This window comes from Lutra lutra, chromosome 3, assembly GCF_902655055.1.
Source record: "Lutra lutra chromosome 3, mLutLut1.2, whole genome shotgun sequence".
NCBI lineage: Eukaryota > Metazoa > Chordata > Mammalia > Carnivora > Mustelidae > Lutra > Lutra lutra.
Window position 1 is genome coordinate 63,502,331 of NC_062280.1, and position 21,745 is coordinate 63,524,075.

Below are 21,745 nucleotides of genomic sequence, written 5' to 3' on the forward strand. Positions count from 1 at the left end.
AGAGAGAAGAGAGGTGAATACAACCTTAGTACATTTTCCACAACTGATTACACCATAGATTGTTGTGGAAATCAAAGGCTACCTGGAACATATGGGTTAGATATAAGACCAACTTCTTCAGAGGGGGTAATGGCATGAAAATCTACCCAACAGAGGTACCCCCTATTGAATGGTAAAATGTTGACCCAATCATATTATCTGGTTTAGGGAAGAATGAATACTTCAGGCCCACAGATAGACTTCATCACTTCCTTTTAATGAGATGAGCTATTGCTCACGTGATGTGCTATACATTCCAGACTTTGAAGTAATAATAAAAGACATAATAAAATGATGTCCCATACCAACCCACCTCCCCTTGTGCATCATTACTATAGCCCCATTTTAAGGTTATCTAGAAAATCTCTACCTGATACCCTTAAAGAAACTACCATCTGTATTTGCTAACATTTTGTTCTTATCTTTATTTTCTTTTCACTCTATACCTTTCTTTATCTTGCCACCAGCTTCCACTCCTATCTACATCCTGATGGTTCTATGTCTGTATATCTGAAGTAGTGTCCCTCCTGAGTACCAGACTAAATTTCTAGTTCTTTTCTCAACAGAGGCATTTAGATGTTACACAAATTACTCAATGTCGACATGTCACACACATTTTTATCTTAGTTAATAGATCATTCCCTGTTCAAATGAATGGGAATTTACCACTAGATTCACTATAACCTAAAATAGTTAGGCTAGGATACAATTCTACACATACAGTAAGAGCCTCATTTTGTAAGAAAAATAAACACACCTGGATGAAATACATAAAAATTTCAGAGGAGTTATTTCTGAGTGGTCACATGACCTCTCATTTAAACTTGACTGTTCCAACTTTTACTTTTCTTAAACTGAACTTAAGAGATTTTAAAATACTTCTTACCTACAATGGAGAGAATAACAACCACAAAATCAAAAATATTCCAGCCTATGGTAAAATAATAATGGCGGAGGGAGATGAGCTTCAGCACACACTCTCCAGTGAACAGCACAATGAACACCAGGTTGATGCGTGACAAAATGTTAGTCACATAATCACTCTGGTCATCTGTTTCTACCATCATGGTGACCATGTTGAGACAGATAAGAATCATGATGCTTATGTCAAAAACTTGTCTGGTTACAAAGTCAAAGACCATTCCTTGAAATTTGTTCTGTAGGGAAACAGAAATGCTTTTAGCAACAGAGGAGTTTATCTCTACATATTAGCATCTGCATAAGCACTTTCTGCATTGATTAACTTTCTAATATTATACATAGTAACCACTGACCCTGAATTTCATAAAAGATGGCTTGCACATTAATTTTTAAAATTTAGCTATCAAAATTTCTATTTACCAATATGTATTCCACAGAATAACAATCCCTGTCAAAAGAGGATTTCTGATAAGAAATACTCATACTACACACTTCCTTCAGAGGCACAAAATGCAGATTAATATATTAAGACTATGCAAAGTTAAGAAACCTGCTTAATTTTGTTTTACCAGAATATTCTATGATCAGTTGGTCCAGGCAGCTACTTCAAAACACAGTATCTATTAACATTCCATTTGTCTTATTCTCAAATAATTATTAAGGGGAGCTTGGAATTTCAAGAACACATCTATAATATATGCATTTAAAGCTTGTGTATGGCAATATTGGTGTTCTTTCACCAAACAGCCCTTGCTGCTTGACACAAAATGCTGAACCTACACAGGAATAATCAGACCAGAATGACATTCCTTATGCTTTGATGTCAAAAATTAATGTCTCTGCCAACAATCTGTGATTCTGCTCCCCATTTCTGCCACTTTTTGTCCCTGCCGGCCATTGTCTAACTCATTTTCCAAGGCCACTTGGGAACTCTGAAGATATCTTCTTCTTCTTCTTTTTTTTGGATTTTACTTATTTATTTGGCAGACAGAGATCACAAGTAGGCAGAGAGGCAGGCAGACAGAGAGGGGGAAGGAGGCTCCCGCTGAGCGGAGAGCCCGATGCGGGGTTCGATCCCAGGACCCTGGGATGATGACCTGAGCTGAAGGCAGAGGCTTTAACCCACTGAGCCACCCAGGCACCCTGAAGATATCTTCTATCTTACATTTTTCCTACGCATAGTTGACCCATTTCTCTGCCAGTGTTAAGGCTTACCAGAGAACAATGTGTATTTCTCATCATTTTCAAGAAGACAACTATCGGCTAGCACGCTGTGAATGTCACTAGCATTTTGTTCCCTAATATACCCCAAGAATTATTTTAACTCCTTAGATCATCATTACAAAAATCAATACAGTGTGGGATAAGCCTTCTCCATTTCACAGGAGTTGTTTGGTGGTTTTATCATGGAAACATGAGAATTGTTATTTATCATCATGAATTGTATTTATTGACCCTGACTTCTGAAGACATTAGTAACTTCTAACTTTACAGCCATATATACAAACAGTAGATACTAGAATTCTTTTGTTCTCCACTCTCCACTTGTTCTCCACTAATAGAGAAAATACTTCCATTAGAGGTATTTCCATACTTCTAATGGAAAATAAAATGGAAGTAAGATATTATTTCACTCAACACTTTGTCTGTTTGTTAAACTAGCAGAAAATTGCATGTATTTTAACCCCATCCAAGGTTTACTCCTCTCTTTAAGATTACTTGGCAAATACTCTTGAGTTATATGACCAGCTTTTTTTTGTGCATATCACCTACTTATGGGTCTTCACCATTTAGTTTGGATTCTTGCTGTAAATCCCCTCAAAATAGGGTACATTTTGTTTCTTCTTTTTTTTGGTGGTCTCTCTCTTATTAAAAATTTTTTACCATTACCATAAAAGGCATGAATTAATGAAGCTCTAATCTTTTCTGCTGGAAATGTTAGTTGCTATCTCTTCTATGAGAAAACCCATGCAATTTTTTGTTTTTGTTTATTTTTTCCCATATCATTTGATATTTCTTACTCCTGGTCGAGGTATAGGCTTTTGTGGCTTTTTCGATCCTAATTTTTTCATTGCATTATAGTATTTCTTCTGTTCTTCTGTCATAAAGATGTCTTGACCTCCAAAGTATAGAAAAGAAAAATAAAAACTGGTTAAAACTGTGTCCCTTTGCACATAATTTTTCAATGTTAAAACAGGAAAGGGACAGTCAAAAAAGAAAATGGATACAATAATTATGCCTAGAATTTTGAATTTGAAAAATAAGAAATGGATTTTTTAGGCACTACAATATTATTTAATTCTCTAATTATCCAATATTGACTTTATTATTTTCATTATTATTTTATGGCAGAAAAAAACCCCAGAAACTGAGAGGCCATATACTCAGTGAGTGGTAAAATTTGATTCACTGAAGCACAAAATACTCAATTCCTAATGCTATACATAGTGCTTTTCATAAGTTAAAGATAGTGATTTTCTTATTCCTGTGTAGCAATGCATTATAGTATGTATATTGCAAGACGGGTTAATGTTACTCATAAAATGCCACTTTCACTCTGCCAAGAATTGGAACAAATGGATAAAAAGGAAATGGGCTAAGTTGGTAGAAGAGTTGGGGATACATCAGAGATCATTAGCATGACAAGGATGTGATAGGCCAGGAGGCACAGAGGATTGCAATTTTGGCCAATAAGTGAAATAAAACCCTGACATTGACCATAGAATATTCATAACAGTAAAAGGGGTTGGGGACAGGAATGTTCTATAAATATCTCATACAACGGAAGAACTCATAAGAAGAAAATATACTGAATAAACAAGATGAAGGAATAGTAAGCAAAGGAAGAAATACAGGTGGCAAAAGCATTCAAAAACATGTTTAAAATGACTAGTAATAAAAAGACATATTAATTCAAAACAATTTTCATTAACAAATATGAAGTATTGCTGTTGGATGCCAGTGAAGCAGCGCTGACCTGTATGGATATTATGGATATTATTATAAGTGTGATTATGAGTATAATCAGGCACATTATATGGGAGAAGCAAAATACTTTAGAAATTAAGCAAAAAAATAATTACTCATTTTTTTTTGCATGAAGACTTTTGACAAGGCACTTTTTAAATCATTGAAGATTAGAAAACATAAATCATCAATTTGTTGGGAAATGGCTAAGTAAATTATGATAATGTATATAAAAGACTTAACAGAATGGAAATATATTTACATTAAGTCAAAAAGAGAATGTGTGTGTATATATATATATATATATATATATATATATATATATACATCTCTTTTTTTTTTTTTTAAGTAGGCTCCACACCCAGCATCAGCCCAGCACGAGCCCAACACCGAGCCCTATGCTGGGCTTCAACACATGACCCTGAGATCAAGAACTGAGCTGAAATCAAGTGTCCAAGTCCTAACCAACAGAGCCACTCATGTGTCCCAACAATTTACAATTATAGATAAAATAATTTTGGTACTAAGAACATATATGGAAAAAGCACGAACAGAAAAGCATAAAATGTAAAGAGTGATTACCCCCAAGTAATGATATTTCTTTACCTTTCATATTTTCTATAATGTGCATATATAATTAGGATGATAAAATGGGCTTTATAAATGATAATGATAAAATAAAGAGCTGTTCAGTTCAACCTGGAACTAATAGTTTATAATGAAATACCAGGGAGAAGGAGGTAGAAATTATACATGAAGGAAAAGGAAAACTTGGAGAAGATTACGTGTTATACTTAATTTATTTGTGAACATCCTAAGGGTTTGACTAGAAAGTATATTTTTAGGAGGCAAATTATAGGGATGAAACAACAAGTTGACCTTGGAAAAGAGACATGTGCTTGGGTTCTTTTCTAGTTTTTTTTTTTTCTTTTCCCTAATTATTCTTTCCCAAAGGGTTGGAAATGTGGCCCCTGGATTTAAAAAAAAAAAAAAAAAAAGGAGGAGAGAGGTTTTGTGGAGTTATTTAATACAGGAATATGGAGCACAGTTGCTCTTGACTTTCTATACCCTGAAAGAGGTGGGTAGTGAGTGACCGAAGGAAAGGATGCAAAATAGCTCTTAACATATATGCTCACTTGGCTTCTGAATCAAAGTACTCATTTAATGGAGAAAACAAATACTTCTACTATCTTAGTGGGAGAGAAAATATTAGAAATACTTATCTTCTTTTTTTGCTGGTTGAAATTATCTATGATGACACCAATAAACAGGTTCAAGGTAAAGAAGGACCCAAAGATGATGAAAATAACAAAGTAAAGATACATATATAGACTTTCCTCATACTTAGGCTGGAGTTCCACCTACCAAAGGAGAAGAGTTTGTAAAATATCACAATACATTTTGTTGGTGGAAGTCACTGGTGCTTTTTCATGAGAATAGAAAAGAAAATGCCTAGTAATACTTAGCAGTGATTTTCTTTTTCACTCTGAATCAGCTATTCTACAATTAGCCTTTAGAGATGTTTTCATGTAAACAAATATAGTTATTGTAACACTTTAGAATCTATTTTTACAACTATAAGTACAACTAGTATCTTGCATTCGGAAAGTAGAGTGCTAAATTTGGTAAATTTTTTAAAGGACTGAATTTCCATAATTTCAAAATTATTGATGAAAAAATTTATTCCAGAAAATATGTGTAGACTATACTTAGACACAAACATTTGTGTACGCGTGAATTTATCTGGCAAACAAGAATTGAGTTACTCACTTAGATGTTCAGCATCATACCTTTAACATTACAATAGACATTGAATTTTTTAGATTGAGCAAACACCTTGACATCCATCTTACAAATACTCGATTGATAATTTAGTCTTTGGATTGTACTTATAGTAAGTTATCAGTGAGCTACCATATATCACATAGTAGAGGGTAAACTAGTCACCCCAGATAGTTCCCTGAAAATTCATATCCTTCTAAAAGTAACAGTTAAAACCAACCACACACACAAAACAAAATTGTAGTAACAAAGAAATAACACAACTCAGGAGGGTATCAGGAAAGTACTCAAAATAAAACTAAATCCACTTATGGCAAGTGTACATCAAAGAAGATAAGTGAGCTCTATCGGGTCAGTTTAAAGATTACAGAGACAGAAGTTATTTTTCATGATAATAGACTAAACAGATTGGATTTCAGAACAGAATGATGAAGAATAATAAAACATACTATATTTTTACATGGTGTTGAAGAGCACAGTTGGAATAAGCAGGGATTTCTGTTCTCTCCTTGAAGCCTGGAAGAGGTTATTACAGGAGAAACCAAATAAAATAGGTCTTTCCTTTGTTGATACCAAACTTAAGGGAAATGTTGATCATGAAGTGATAACATCATTGGTAAAAGCTCCAGTACATTTATGGATGTTAAAATCATGTAAAAGAATGAATTTGAAAGGGATTATTATAGAAATCTAAGGATGCCTGGACAACATCCCTAACTTCCCACACTGTCTATTTATGGAGAGTAACTATACATTTCAACTACTGACAGCAATCATATATTTTTTTCACATTTGCTCCTCCACACCAAAACTATTCCTGATTATTTAATGAGTAGATAAAAAGAAAGCAAAACAGAAAAATATTCAACAGAAGGATATTCATCAGTTATTAAATATATGAATGCGTTACTTTTTCAAAATTTGTTTTGATTTATTTTAGTAAGATCATTCTGATAAACACTGCTATACTTGAATAATAATTTGAGTCATATTTTTTCCTTTTTAAAAATAGTCATCATAGAATCACCCCATTTGGCTGCTACGCTCTGCTGAATTAATTTTAGTACCTAAACATATTATAAGAAGGCAGGATATAAGGAATACTTACATTTCTGGAATCAACTGCTGCATACATTATATCCATCCATCCCTTAAATGTGGCCTAATAAAAAGGACATGCATGCTTTACTTTGGAATAATTCAGACCTGATGTTTAATAAATATGCTTACTCATCTATTTTTTTTCTTTAAAGGAACACTTTTGAAAGGCATTTCAAAACAAATTTTACATGGATTTTGGACCAATACCATATCTTAGTAAGACTTTTCAGTTCTAAAACTCATAATAAACAAAATGATTATCTGATATGTCCTCCTGCTTGATATCTAAGTCACAAATACTTCTCAAGTCCTTAGAGTTAATAGAGTAATGCAAATTTGAAGTGCTATCGAAATTTGGTGGAATACTTTTAGGAAGCTTCACAAATGCCAATGCACTTGACAATATGTGTAGCAGGCAATCAATTACAATTTAGATCTCCAGTCATCCACTGAAGCCCATTTGTCTGGTGATGACAGTGGCTGAAAGTTTAACATTTCTCTTGATCATAACAGTCTGAGGATCATATAGGATTATATAAAGTCATAATTGCAACTATTCTTTTAAGAATTTTGAAGCACAGCATCCAGAAATAGTCTTTTATTCTATTTTTTTTTCTCTGTAGTTTCTGATGAAAGTGAGTTCACATGGGCAAAAATGGAAAATAATACAGTAGACACTGGGTGTACCAGATTCAAGAGACATCCCACGTCTATTAAAGTATTGTAATTTGTTATTTGTCATAGGACATACATTTTAAACCCTAGAAGTCTGAGAGGATTGTTCTTAGCCAGTGAGCAAGTCTAGCAAAGCTTTCGGCAACTGTATCCCAACACATCTTTGTTTTCATAACACTAACACTCGTGAAGTGCAGGATGTCATGGCAAGAAAGCCAAAGAAGGGTGGGTGTGATGGCAGGGAAGAAAAACTAATGATTCTTAGCTAGAAAATAGAAGCTGTTTGTGTGTCAGAGAGGGAAATGTTGAGTGTCAATGGCTGAGGTCAATGATAGAACAAGACCATTACACACTAGGTACAGGAACAGAAAAAACCATTCGAGGAACCATTTCAATCAACAGAGGTGATTCTGCATAAAGGCAACTATAAAGTAGTACTTTAGAGTGGTGGAATCTATTTAATGGCTTCCTGCAAGAGCTTTACCCTACATTTTCAGAATTATTTAGCATTTTAAGGAATTGCTTGAAAATTTTTTTCCTTTCTCAATTTTACAAAGGAAGCGATACACTTTAGTGATTTTTACAAGTGTGGTTATTAATTAAGGGTTAGAATAAACTCTCAAGAAAATGTCATCGTGGGTCCACGATAATATTGAAAGAATTCATACTTGCCAGATTTTTTTTAAATCCCTATGTTAATTGCATAAATATTCAGAGTAAGTGAGAAACATGGAGAAGAGAAATTGGAATTGCAACAAGAAGATGGGAAGAACTTGTAAAGGCATCATAGTACAGACACCTCTGAAAGAGATGCAAGAGGGTTTTGACCAATGCAGGTTTGTTTGCTTGTTAGTCTCCTGGTTGAGCAATTGAAAACATAATCCTGGGGAGTAGGAATGGATTTCTGCCCTAAAGCTTCTGTGGAAACACAAGGAAAGAACTTTTATAGCCTTTTTTTTTTTTTTTAAGCTGAGTTTTCAGTGGCCAAAACAGAGCAAGATCTTTCTGAGTTTTTCAGTCTGGATTCTGTTTTTAGCCACTGCTTTGCTGTGATGCAGATCCTGCCAAAAGCAGCATCAAATGCAAATCCTTAAAGGGCCACCACCTTTTGCATTTTTGTAAACTGTGAACTATTTTTCTCTTTCATAAATCAGGCTTAGAAACCCAGTGGGAAAAAGCATGAATATTTAGATAAAATAGACTTAAGTATTTGCACTGAAAGGTCATTTGAAGTGAGACTACAGCTGCTTGTATTTCACTTCTGGGTTCAGGCACTATCCTGTGTTATTTCTATTTCACTATGAGGATCTAACCCTAAAACCTACATATCATTCATTCCCCGGTCTTCAATCTAAATCACACAACTCAGTAGCAGGTAATTGGCACAAGTTAGTTCCGATCCAATAGTTGTGTTAAGTGTGTATGTTTGGGGAGGTTGATCCATCAGCGACAAAAGCTCTCCAGTTGCAATGGGGAAAATAATAGCATTCTTAACAAATAATCAATTTGTTTATATGGGAAGAGAGAACAATATGGGCAGGGAGAAAACAAAACCTTTGGGAAGAAGTCAAATAGCTGCTCACTGTCAACTATGCTGCACTGCGTTCACACGGACCCAAGCTGCCACCCATCTGGGCTCATATGCTTGTATTCCTAAATCAGAATTAGAAATAAAGTATGCTATAAACCTCCTTCGTAATAACTACACTCTTCTTAGTAACTTAGATGTATGTCATTACTTTGTTATTATTCCAAACAATAAACAAATTTCAGAGAAAAGAGTGTTCACTTACAACTTGAAGCAAAGAGAGATACCCAAATCCTACATTATCAAAGTTTACTTTCACATTTTTCCATCGGGCAGTCTCATTTCTTTCTATTAGTTTTAGGCAATCAGAATGATTATTCACTTCGTTGATGTCAAACATGTCACCAGTTGTGGTGTTAATACAGTGGTAGAATTTGCCAGCAAACAAATTTACGCCCATGATGCTGAAAATTAGCCAGAATATAAGACAAACCAGAAGCACATTCATGATGGATGGAATTGCTCCTAAAAGGGCATTCACAACCACCTAATACACAAATGGAAAAAAAGAAAAGTCAGAATTCTTATTTGTTAAAAAGGAAAAGACATTCCCCTAGTAATCTTTGGTATTTCTTTTTCTTTTTCTCTTTCTTTCCTTTTTTTTTTTTTTTTTTTTGGATCAAGACTATTCTAGGACTTAAAAGCAAAGCAAAAAAATCTTAAAATGAAATCCATTTGTTCTTAAGCAATACATTTAGGGAAACAAATATAGAAAACATAACAAAGAAAGAAGGAAAAAAAGTTTAAAGAAAGAGAAGGGGAAGTACCAAAAGGTTAAAGGAAAGGCAAAATCAGAGGAATTTGCTGCCAGATGAAATTATAATATTTGTTGTTTATTAGAAAAAAGAGAAGTAGGAAACCTTAATACAGAAGATTAATTTTTAAAAAGACAATATATTAAATAATGAAACTAAAATATTTGGACACAATTTGGTTTGACCAATATACTTCAATAAATTTAAAATTCAGATGTATAAATATAAAAATAGTATTAAATGCCTACTATAGTTTTGTCCTTAATTATTCATGCATTGCTAAGACTAATAATATTTTTTGCATAAAAAGCAAGACAATTTAGCATTATGTATTTCATTAGATCATCACATCGTTTATTTCAAGCTCCAGTCATGTCAGTTGTTTCATTTACTGAGTTTAATTCAATAAACTTATTTTAAATGAAACATAATAGAAATCAGATTCCTAGGAAAGTAAGAAAAGGAGGGATGCCACACATGGATCCCAAATCTGATGTGATTAATATCAAATTCTGTGCTAAATAATTATCTATTCTTTTTTCTATAGGAACATTTTTTTCCCTCTTAATTTTTGGATCCCAGATTAAAGATCTGAGTTTCATATTTGGCAACACTCTAGGAATGGCTGTCCTCCCTCCTCGACAGTACCCATTGGAGCTGCATTTATGAGTAGCTAACAGGACCTAAGATGCTCATAAGCGTAGAGGATGCCTCAGACTTGAACACAGATAGCTAAGTTACTTCTACCTGCGTACTTCTATTATTCTTGTCAAACTGATCCAACATAAACAATAAGCATCAAAATATGGTCTATCTGCCTTTTGATGCCAGTGTATTTTTAGAGCAAAGTTTTTTGATCGCCTATCCAAAAAAACAAATACATGAGCCAACTCCTTACGTTTCTGAGCTGTATTGCAAGTTTGCAAAGAACACTAGGCCTTACGGGGTTCCGAAACAGTATGCTAAGTGGGCCAAAGGAAACTGTAAAACCACTGTTGGCAAAGGTAAGGAAACGAGCATAACATATAGGATGGTGGAGTCATCCAGAAAGATCCAGGTCATATAGCCTACGCAGCTTACGGAACTGAAACATGGCACCTTACCTTACCTCATCTGCCTGTGTGCAGTAATACAGTTGATCAAGTAAATCCTTATTTTATACATTTTAAATGTGTGGATACACTTAGATTTCTCTTGGATTCAAAATTTGATAGCTGGAATCAAGTTAGGTCTTTCCCTCACTTTCTGAATATTTTGTCTATCACTCAGATTTTAAAAAAAAAAAACCACCTTATTTTTATTGTGTATACACAGAGTACATGTTAGAATGCACATTTGTACCTACAACAGCCAGTTTAGAGCCTGGGCAGCATACTGGTGTCCTATACTTATTTCCTGAAGTTCTTTACATGTCAACCTGTAGGTTCCACACTTCTTTCTTCAAGCCCTTTCTCACCTCTGGTACTTCTTTCCCATTTCTACCGTTCATCCTAGCTCTGGCCTCTGATTCATACTGGCACTGTTGTCAGAGTCCTCTAACTTTCTCCTTCCTTTCATCTATATGATATGAATTCATCATCCCTAAGTCTCACTTTAAAATTATTTGGTGGATCCCCACTGATCATCAAATATTTTCCTTATATTGGTATTCAAATCACCCCACCCATCTACATTTCTAGCTTAAACTTCCCTAGCCACCTACCCTCATGCCAACCCAACTGATACAATTACCAGACAACTGAGATGCCTTTGAAATCCCTTGCCCAGTGTCCCCCTTTCTGGAACATTCTTTCTTCTACAAGGTCTAGTTCACGTGGCACTTCTTTCATGGAGCCTCACTTCGCCCTCCACGTTAGCCTCCAAAATAAAGATGAGCGTTCCTCTTTTGAATTTAAGAATGAGAATTCCATTGCTGGCCAGGACCATAGAGATAATTTAGTATGGTGTTCTCTGTTGGCAATGAAAAAAATGAGGCTAAGATAGATTAAATTCAGAAAGTAGACTAGAAGTAGCATCTAGTGTTTGCTCTTTCCATTCTACCTCACTCATTCTCCTTAGAGTTGCTCCCATTTATCTGGTTCCCACATTGCTCTGCATTAGAGTTACCTGCATTCCTGTAATCTTGACAGACAAGAGGATTTTTCTTCTTTTAACTTAAGATGCAAAAATATATTTGTGAATTCTCCAAGGTCTTGAATGCTTCAAATACGGGAATGTAAAAGAGTACTTTGAATTTAGGGGAAAAATGGTTGAATGAATGAGTGGAGTAAAGATTAACTAAGTAAGCATTTATTGATGAAAACATAATTTTTAATGTTACTTTGGATATGAGATGAGAACAAAGAGCCCGGCACAACAAAGAAATTGGGGGTTAGCCAATAAGTGTGAGCAGTTTGTTTTGGGGATTAGTTTTGTGTTAAAATGAACTCTCTGTAATTCATAATGCAAGTAAGTACTCTGAAGCAGTGTCTTTCAGGAAATGATTTGCAATGTTGGCATACATTTGGTCTAGAGAAAAGGTTTATTTTTATGAAGATAAAAGAACTAAATGTTGGAAAACATTTGGCATAGTATTGGGAAATTTACTATGCAAAGGTCCATCATATTTGAAATTTCTTAAATGGAGCAACAGAGTTCAGAGAAAGGAATTGTCTCTTCCCAAGAGTCCCAAGCCATTTCTTGGTTTAGCACAGAGGGAGGTGTATTAATTCTTTTCAGGTTCTAGGGAACGGCAGTAATTACTTCCCATGAGGTGAAGGCACTGGGAAGAAATGGCCTGAATAAATTGGAAAGAACAGACTGAGGTTTCAGGATGCAGAAAAGAAGATGTCTAAGGAAGGATCTGTCTTAATAAATTAATGCTTCTTCTCACAAATGTTTTACAAAACTTCATCAATTGAATTTCTCTATTCTACCACAATCCATTCTTATAAAAACTCTTCCCATATCTGATTCATTATCTGTATTTTATTAAATCAACGCAAAATGAAGGATTGATAATTAAGTATGCAAATTAATGTTAGGAATTTTGATACATATAGAAATGTCTTGTCTGAGCAAATTATCTTTAAACTTCAAATAATACTACTCATGGATTCTAATGCTTCTTTTTTTTTTTTTTCAAAGATTTTATTTATTTGACAGAGAGAAAGATCACAAGTAGTCAGAGAGGCAGGTAGAGAGAGAAGGGGAAGCAGGCTCTCTGGAGCCTGATGCGGGGCTCGATCCCAGGACCCTGGGATCATGACCTGAGCCGAAGGCAGAGGCTTAACCCACTAAGCCACCCAGGCGCCCTCTAATGCTTCTTTAACTTAAATGCAAAAGCTAAATGAATAAAAATCAAAAGCAGTCAAAACAAAATGACGCATTTTTAAGTATGAAAAATAATGGAATCTTTTAAAAAGTCTAATGATTACATTTGTGTTGTGGAGTTTAAGATAATTATCTTCGAAAGATATGATACAATTATCCAAACAAAATCTCCAATGTCATCTCTCTTAAGAATAAAAACTCTCCTTCTTTTATTTTATTTTTAAACTTCAAGAATAAATAAAATATAGATTCATTTCTATTTATGTTTGCATTGTGATATCTTCTAAGATCCTGGAAAGTTATTTGGGCTCTAAGAAATGAGTTTATACATTAAATTCTATATGGTAAAATGTTTCTGTTTTATTTCTAGGTAGGTATTCTAGTCTGTAAAATTCAAACATGTGGATCTCTTTATATTAACTTTTCCCCATTTAAAACACAAATCACATGTGCTGACTCAACTCTTAATATATTTTTACCTTATTACATTTTGAAAACAACCCTTATAAATTTTCACAATAAAAAATGAATATGGTCACATAATCAATACCAGTCTTATGAAAGCTGGAATATTGAACCCTAGCATCTGCTCACACATATCAACAAGGCTGGGAATTGACTGCTGGTATCTGGATGGCCGTTTTCAGGCCCCAGACCAGTGTAAAAAATGGCAAGGGGTTTTATGCCTCAAATAGTATCATCAATCAACAAGTTTAAATTTTCACGCATTCATTCCTAAACCCCCACCCTCACCAATCAGAAAATCTCCCCATAAATGGATAGACTCCATATACATAGAACTAAATCATATTCAGTGAAACTTAATAAAAATATCAACAGTTGGTGTTCACATCCACAGAGGGTAAATTCACAAAGGTATTTTTCTCAAAAGAAAATTTAAGACAATTGAAAGTAGGGGATTAGAGTAGAGTGTATTTTCCCTACTGTGGTGCAATAGTACCCTTCCCAATCCCTCCCTCATCCCACTACACAAAGTCACAGTGAAAGGATGAAAGGTAGCAAAAGGGGTAATACAGTACCCATAATAAAGGGCTGAGGGGAGGAACCAGCGCTCCACCCCATCCAAGTTGGAGCAAGATTATCCTATATAAAATAGAAATATATAGTTTGTTATTAGTTAGAAATCTGATATGACAGAACATTGGTGTTACTTTATGTATATGATGGTCTCTGCCTGTTTCCCTATCAAGACTTGAGTTCTTTTGAAAAAGAAGGTATCTAAGATTTCTTAGATTAGGAAAATTAAAATACAAATTTTAGTACAAATTTTATTTTACTCTAGATATTCACAACATCAATTCACTCAGTTCAATTTTACAAGTTGAAAAATTTGGACTGGAAATTTGAAATACAATAAATGTTTAAAAGCTGTCAGCCAGAAATGTGCATAAAACATGCAAAACATAAAGTGCAACGTGATGATAATTTATTACTTTCTAACTTCTTATCAAGCACTATACAACATGCTTTATTTGGTAATGTTGCATAAAAGCACATGCTTGAAAAAGTGACAAGTCAACAAAAATAAAATGAGTGCTTGATTTACACTCCCACAGCTATTGTGATTTTATGCTGCTAGGGAAAAGAATAAAATGAGAGTTTCTGAATATATTCAAATATCACTTCCCAATTATAGTCATCATTATTATGTCTATCCTCATCATCATCCATCCATGTTTACATTTTTAGAAAGTTAAAAAAAAAAAATCCAAACACTAGAAACACAGAAATAGAATCAAGAATCAGGTGATTTTGTCTCTACAATGCCAAACGTGTTGTAACGATCAGCCATTTTAGGGTTGTGTATATGCTATAACAAGAGGTAAGTAACCATATTCATAAATCCTGTAATTTAAAGAAGAGTTCATCTCCTATCAGCATCAATAAGAAGTTTATGTTTTTAACATTCTCAGTTGCAAAAGTTAACCTCTCCTTACATATATAAAAAGCATTATCGATCAATAATTATAGATAAGGTTATTTCTGTAAAAATCAAAGGTAGACCCACAAGACCAATGTTGTTATGGAAATAAAGTATTAAACATGGGAATATTTGGCCATTTGAATCATGGATTTAGTACATTTTCAAAAGGTTAAATTCAAAATGTTTATAACCGCTTCAAATACTTAGCATTGTTCAGATTTCAGAAGGCATTTAAAAGGTATCACTTTGATTCAGGCAATATGTTTTCAAGTAGAATGTATAAAAATAATATTTTTCTTAAGAACTGAAACGGCCAGTCTGAAACAAAAGAAAGTGACATTTAACTGGAAAATAAACTTAATTTTTACATACCCTGGAGAGAATTTCCTTTAACATTTTAGTAAAAATGTGAAGATCTCTGTGAGAAATAAAATAAGACTGCATTATATTGTGTTAAATTGTTTCTAATGAGGAAAAACTTTCTATATATGTTAGGGAAAATAAAAACAAGTCTCATGTTCTTAAAAAGTGACATTTACAATAAATCTTATTTTAAAAGAACAGGTAAGGCTATCAACAACCTAGAAGATATAATTGGAAGCCTTCAATACAGCTCATTTTCCATAAACAACTATATTTTAGGCAGAAAAAAAGCAATGTTTTTCTATTAGAATCACACCTACTAAGCAGCTTTGTTTTGGAAAAAAAAAATTGGCTTTTAAAAAAAAAGGAACTCCTTTTCTATGTTATACATCTTATATATATATATCAATGCTTAATGAATTTTAATAAGGCATGGGAAATAATAATAGGTCAATAATGACAACATTTCTAATCTGTAATGAATCGTCGGGAATGGTAGAACATTTCCTTGAAAGGAATAGTATAAGATTTTCTGTAACTCAAGTGAAATTTGAGTTATGCTTAATTTATGAATCATTTATAGTAATGAGTCAAAATTATATTTTCTGTTCATTCTATTACAAATGTTTTATTTATTGTCATGAAAAATTGGGTGGATTTACATATAATCTTTAAGTTAGTATTACTATCTATATAAATTAAAAAGATTAAGGCAGTTATAAATTGAGGCTACATTAAACATAACCTTTTTTAAAAGTTCAAAATTCAGTCAATATTTAATAGGTACACTTGAATATTCAAATAATGCAAACTTTGGCATTATACAGACAAAATTTTGATATTTAAAAATGGTTTTCCTTTACTTTTATACTTAGGCACATGTGTGATTCACATTATTTTTGGTAAAACTCATTAAGTACAATTTAGGTCATCACAAATGAGAAGCATATAACATAGACTTAACTTCAGTGGATTATTATCATATCATTACACATAGTACTTTAATAGTGCATCTGTTTGTGTTTTTTTTTTTTTGTAAGGAAACTCCCAAGATGGATTAGGAAATAAAGTCATTTTCATGAGCACAGCAGATAAATGATATTACATCATTTCAAGGGAGGCCCAAGTTCTCTTGCATATCACCCAGAAGTAAATATGCAACAGATAAAATGATAAAGTAGCAATTTTGCAACGATTTGCCATTCCTTTTGCATGCATGGGTTTTTCTTTTATAGAATTTAATGTAATTAGTTAAATTTTTACTATATGTAATACTTCAGGTTCTTTCATTTTCCTTACCCTCATCCCTTCAAATCGTGATAAGGCTCTTAGAGGTCTCAGAGCTCTCAGTGTCCTGAGAGATTTGATGGCACCAAGTTCTGAGTAACCCAAGGCATTTGCTGTTAAACTGACCAATGAAACCTGCATCAATAAATAAGGAAATAAATAAAATCATCAATTTACTATATAATAGAATAAATATGAATTTTGCTTATAATTACTCAGAAGATAAATGGTTGCATATTTCCCATAAAGCTTTTAAAATTTTAAGCAAGTATTTTCAGCTTGATGCAAAAAAAGTAGCTTTCAGGATGTTAATTAAAGGTAGTTGAATAAAAAACCTTAAATGTCATATAATTTATTTACTGTTAAACAAATTTATTAGTAGAGCAATTAGTTAGAAAAACCAGATAAAAATTAATTTTAAAAAGGAAGAAATTCAGGTGTAAGAAAAGGTTATTGGTCATCCTTCTTTTGTTTTATTAAATTGTGGTGAATTTAGGGCTTTGTATGGCTAGTGATAAAATACAAAAGCAAGAAATCTCAATCCTACACTGTATGTTCAACTAATTATAATTGATACTCTCAAAAATTAATAACTTGGCACATTGATTTCACAGTGTTTTTGAAGGTGAGTTTTTGTTTGTCTTGCTAACACCTGTGTTTTCTCTAAAGTTTATTCTTATGTAAACAATGTAACTTAATAAATAATTCCATCATGAAACTTCCTTAGATTTTTCTATACTAATTTACAGCTTCTGCTGTGGTTACCTGGCTGAAAATGGATAATCAATAAATATTTGCCAAGTAAATAAATCAATGAATTTACTTATCTTGTATGAAATATGAGAGTACTAAGAAATGAAAATATTAGGTATCAAATTCTCTAAATAAGGAATATACCAAAACTTCATATCCAGACTTATAATTTCTTTGGTTTAAAAGTGGCTAGTATTGGACAGTTTCACATACATTGGACACTATTTTGGCAAAATTTTCTATTTTTCAGTATATTGTTACCTTATACTTAAATATACTTTTTATATTACTTGCAATGTGCTATAATTTCTTTTGCATTTTTTAGAGATCCACTGATCCTTATGAAATACTTAAAATAGAGCAATGAAAAATAAAATATTATTATTGCAAAATGACAAAATCTCTATAGAAAGGAATTTAAGCAACATACCCTATTTCACCACTTTCCCTACAAGCTGCTGTATTGTTATACTCCTTCCCACCCTAGACAACCACCATAGATCCCATCCGCTCAATGCCAAACCAATACTAAGTTTATTTCTTATTATAACACTACCATTCAGTGAATTAGAGTTGTCGCATTTCCTGTCACCATAGCATACTGTCCAGATTCTCTCTTCTAGAATTAGTATACGAGCCAGACAAACTACTGTGATAAAGACAAAGATACACAGGATACCTACATCCACAATTAAGAAGTCCAGCCAACACCAGGCATTGGTAAAATATGTTTGGTAGCCATATGCTACCCATTTTAGAAGCATTTCCAGAATGAAAATGTAAGTGAAAACCTTGTCAGCATATTCCAACATTGTCTTAATTGTCTTTCGCTGATCAATATATATGTCTTCAAATGCCTATAAAGAAAAGTTATATATTTTAGCTTTCTAAAACTATTATACCTTCTAAGTTATTTTTCTGATCTTATATGTATATATATGATCATACATATATACACACACATATACACATATATATTCCTTGATTTTATTTTTAAAAAATTTCCCTGATTTTTATTATATATGTAATATTTATATATAATATATAAACATATTTCTCTCTCTCTCTCTCTCTCTATATATATATATACACATATGACATCCCATTGGGCTAGGAGGGCAGAGGAGTAGTAGGTATTGCTGTTTTTTAAATTTTTTAAACTTTTTTCCTCTCAAAGATCTTTTAATGAATCAGGGGAAAGTTATACTCTCCATTTATATTATAGCCAGAAGAAAGAGGTAAAAGCATAGTTTTTATGAATTAGTTTGACTTGTTTAGGAAAGTTATAGTCAATCCTCACATTGTCCAATTTTACTGTATAGTTGGCTTCATTTTCCCCCTCTCTCCCCTTCATTTTGTTGATAGTTTATATTTCTCAGCAGAGATATGGTATGACAATGATAAGATAGAAATATATTTCATTTAGATTATGATATGTATTCTACTAATACTATGTATGAACTTCTGTTTATACTTTACATCTAAGGCTCACATTTGTTTCAGGGACAAAAGACTATTTCTTGTATAAAGTGGCATGCAGAGAAAGTTTATGTCATCAGAGAAATATGGGAAATATAGGCTTATTTATACTTCTGCTTTATGAAAAATATAAACCTCCATTTTTTTATTGCTTCAACCTCTTTTTTATGGCAAAAAATCAACAGGAGAAAGCAAAAGAAATGACATAAAAGGAAAAGTTGGGGTAGCACCATCAGGATATGACATCAAGAACTGTTTCCTAAACAAGTCAAACTAATTCATAAATATAGTTCTAATTATAATTGTACATTAAAGAAACTTAAGTAATTGTATTCAATTAGATAAGCTCATTTTGTCTGTCACCTATCTGTCTTATAGCTTAAGTATATTTGTGTCAGTGTTTCTCTAAAATGTTATCTATATGTTATGCTTTATATATTTGTAAGTGATTTTCGTACAAATATAAATTAATTCAATGTAAAAACCATCGTAAAAAGAGAAAGCAATCTTTAAATGAATCACTTAGGCATGCTGCCCAATATTTATTGTTACCAATATTCATATTCCTTGTTTCCTGAGTAGCATAAGAATAGTGGACACAATTTAAAAGGGACAGAGAAGTGGTCCCTAAGGACTTATTAACTGTCCATAAGGAGGTAATAACAATACCATTCAGAAGCAATATTCATCAGAATTCAGAAGTTACATATACTCCATCACAGGATTTCCATTAACTACACTGAGTTGTCATTCTTACCTTCTTCTTAAAATGTGGGTAATTGAATATTTGTATTATCTAGTTATAATGAATAAGCGGGAGGGACAAATTTTCTAGGTTACATAATAATAAGCAAAACTTAATAAATAACTTATTAGGAACTGTATGTATATGTAGTAGAAATAAATCCAGAAATGCATAGTTAAAAGATTAAGTCTATAATCTGGAAGATAGGATGTGGAGGTAATGCAAAATGTGTTAGAGACAGAAGAGTGAGGGGGTGGATGGGTGGGTGGTAAGTGAATGAATGGATGGATGGATGGATGGATGGATGGATGGATTTAGAGATGTATATATATTTAAGGAAGAAGTCCTAAGTAGAGATAATGAGGCTTATCAGAGTTAATAGTTGACATCATGAAAATGAAAATGGATGCAGGATGAGGGTTTTAGGGAAGGAAATGCATTGAATACTAAAAAAATGTAATAGAAAGGATTAATAAGTCATTAGTATTAGATTATCGTAAACTTAATATTGTACCGCTTTTGCTTAATAGTCACTTACCAGTGCACCACTACTAAGCAGAATCATGAAGACAATGAAGGTCTCAAACCAGTTATGTTCAACTATTCGGAAACACGTTCTTCTCAGGTTCCACCATTGTTTCCCCCTCCCTTCTTCCACACTGATTTGACAACATTTAAATCTTTGTACACAGCCTGCAAGTATAGTGTTCAAAGAGGAGTAGATGAAGTAACTTCTGCTGCTTTAGTAATACTCTTTAGCATGTCCCTGATTCATCTTCTCACTACAATTACCATCTCCATCTTGCTAGGATAACTCTAAGCCTGGTGTAGTAAGAGCATGTTCATTAGCTGTATGAGGCTGTGAAAATTATTCAGCCTCCTTAAACAGTTCACTGGCTAATACTACCTGCTTTTTCTGCTTTGACTCTTCTTGTCCGAAAAAGACCTCTGTAAAGTACAAACAAATGTAAGGTAGCTTTGCCCTGTACTATGTCATGCTACTGCTCTCTGTTGAAGTCACTCTAGAGGAGTTCAAAATGAGATTAATTATAAAGAGCGAACTTCCCTTTTAAAGAGGTTATGGAATAATGATGTAGATCTCCCCCAACAATGCTGGGTTTGTTACTGTTTTGTTTTCTTGTGGTGTTTCTAGAAGAGCTCATATAATTTTCAAAATTAATTTCGTCCATTAAAATGTGATTGCTTGGCTTTGCTTTGATTTGTCATTACCTTCCTTATACTGCTTTTACTCATTCAAACCATCCGTGATTACCATTGTAAGCACCATGGAGGATACAAATAACATTTTTTTAAGGCAAAAAGAAAAAAGGTACAGCACATGGACCTTGCCATCAAGAACCTTAAATTCTTGTTTTCAAAAATATATATAAACTCAGGAAGCCCACCTCAATGCAAAACAAAACAAAACAACCCAAAATCCAAACTCCCACCCCGCCCCGCCCAAAAGACCCTCAAAAAACACAAAAGAAAAAAAAGAAAAAGTCAAGTATGCTGGAAGAAGAGGGAAAAGGGAAGGAAGGAAAGGACAGAGGAAAAAGGACAGTAAAATACAACAGTTCAAAACAGAAAGAGAAGAGCTCTCCTGAGATAATATACAAAAAGTTATCAAGAGAATTAAATGGGTATGTTTACTAATAGCTGTTGAGAGGAATAATAATGAATAAGAGGCTCCCTTCCACCATGATCAGATGAAGGTACTTTTGAGAAGGACCTTGAGTGATATGTGGAATTTATACTGGGAAATAGAGGGAAACAATATACATCAGGCCTATGAAGAAGAGACCACTAAGTAGAGAAAATGCAAATATATTCATATCTTCAAAACTCAAAATCCTGAGAAAATCAGACCATGGGAAATGCTAATCATGGGGAAAACAAAGCTCTTAAAACTATTGTCCATATTGTACCAGGCTCAAATAGGTTCTGTTCAGGTATTGGGTATGGGGCTGTGTTTATTTCCTGCTTTGTCCAATAAGCTTTGGAAAATGATGATTTTGCTAAAAAATACAGTT

General features: G+C 33.2%; 2 protein-coding genes across 11 annotated transcripts in view; both read right to left on the minus strand.

Moving 5' to 3' along the window:
* LOC125095498 (sodium channel protein type 3 subunit alpha) overlaps window positions 1-21,745 on the minus strand; it is a 1,188,574-nt gene that overhangs the window by 812,562 nt on the left and 354,267 nt on the right. The window lies entirely within an intron of this gene.
* LOC125095495 (sodium channel protein type 1 subunit alpha) overlaps window positions 1-21,745 on the minus strand; it is a 152,912-nt gene that overhangs the window by 4,759 nt on the left and 126,408 nt on the right. For 9 of the 10 annotated variants that reach the window (XM_047721972.1, XM_047721973.1, XM_047721971.1 and 6 more), the window contains 8 exons: window positions 20,251-20,405; window positions 18,172-18,345; window positions 16,748-16,870; window positions 9,279-9,560; window positions 6,818-6,871; window positions 5,151-5,288; window positions 2,982-3,086; window positions 926-1,196 (listed from right to left, as the gene is read on the minus strand). In XM_047721972.1, the coding sequence (XP_047577928.1) occupies window positions 926-1,196; window positions 2,982-3,086; window positions 5,151-5,288; window positions 6,818-6,871; window positions 9,279-9,560; window positions 16,748-16,870; window positions 18,172-18,345; window positions 20,251-20,405 (1,302 nt within the window). The remainder of the gene's footprint in view (window positions 1-925; window positions 1,197-2,981; window positions 3,087-5,150; window positions 5,289-6,817; window positions 6,872-9,278; window positions 9,561-16,747; window positions 16,871-18,171; window positions 18,346-20,250; window positions 20,406-21,745) is intronic. The other variant, XM_047721977.1, reaches the window with a different exon arrangement.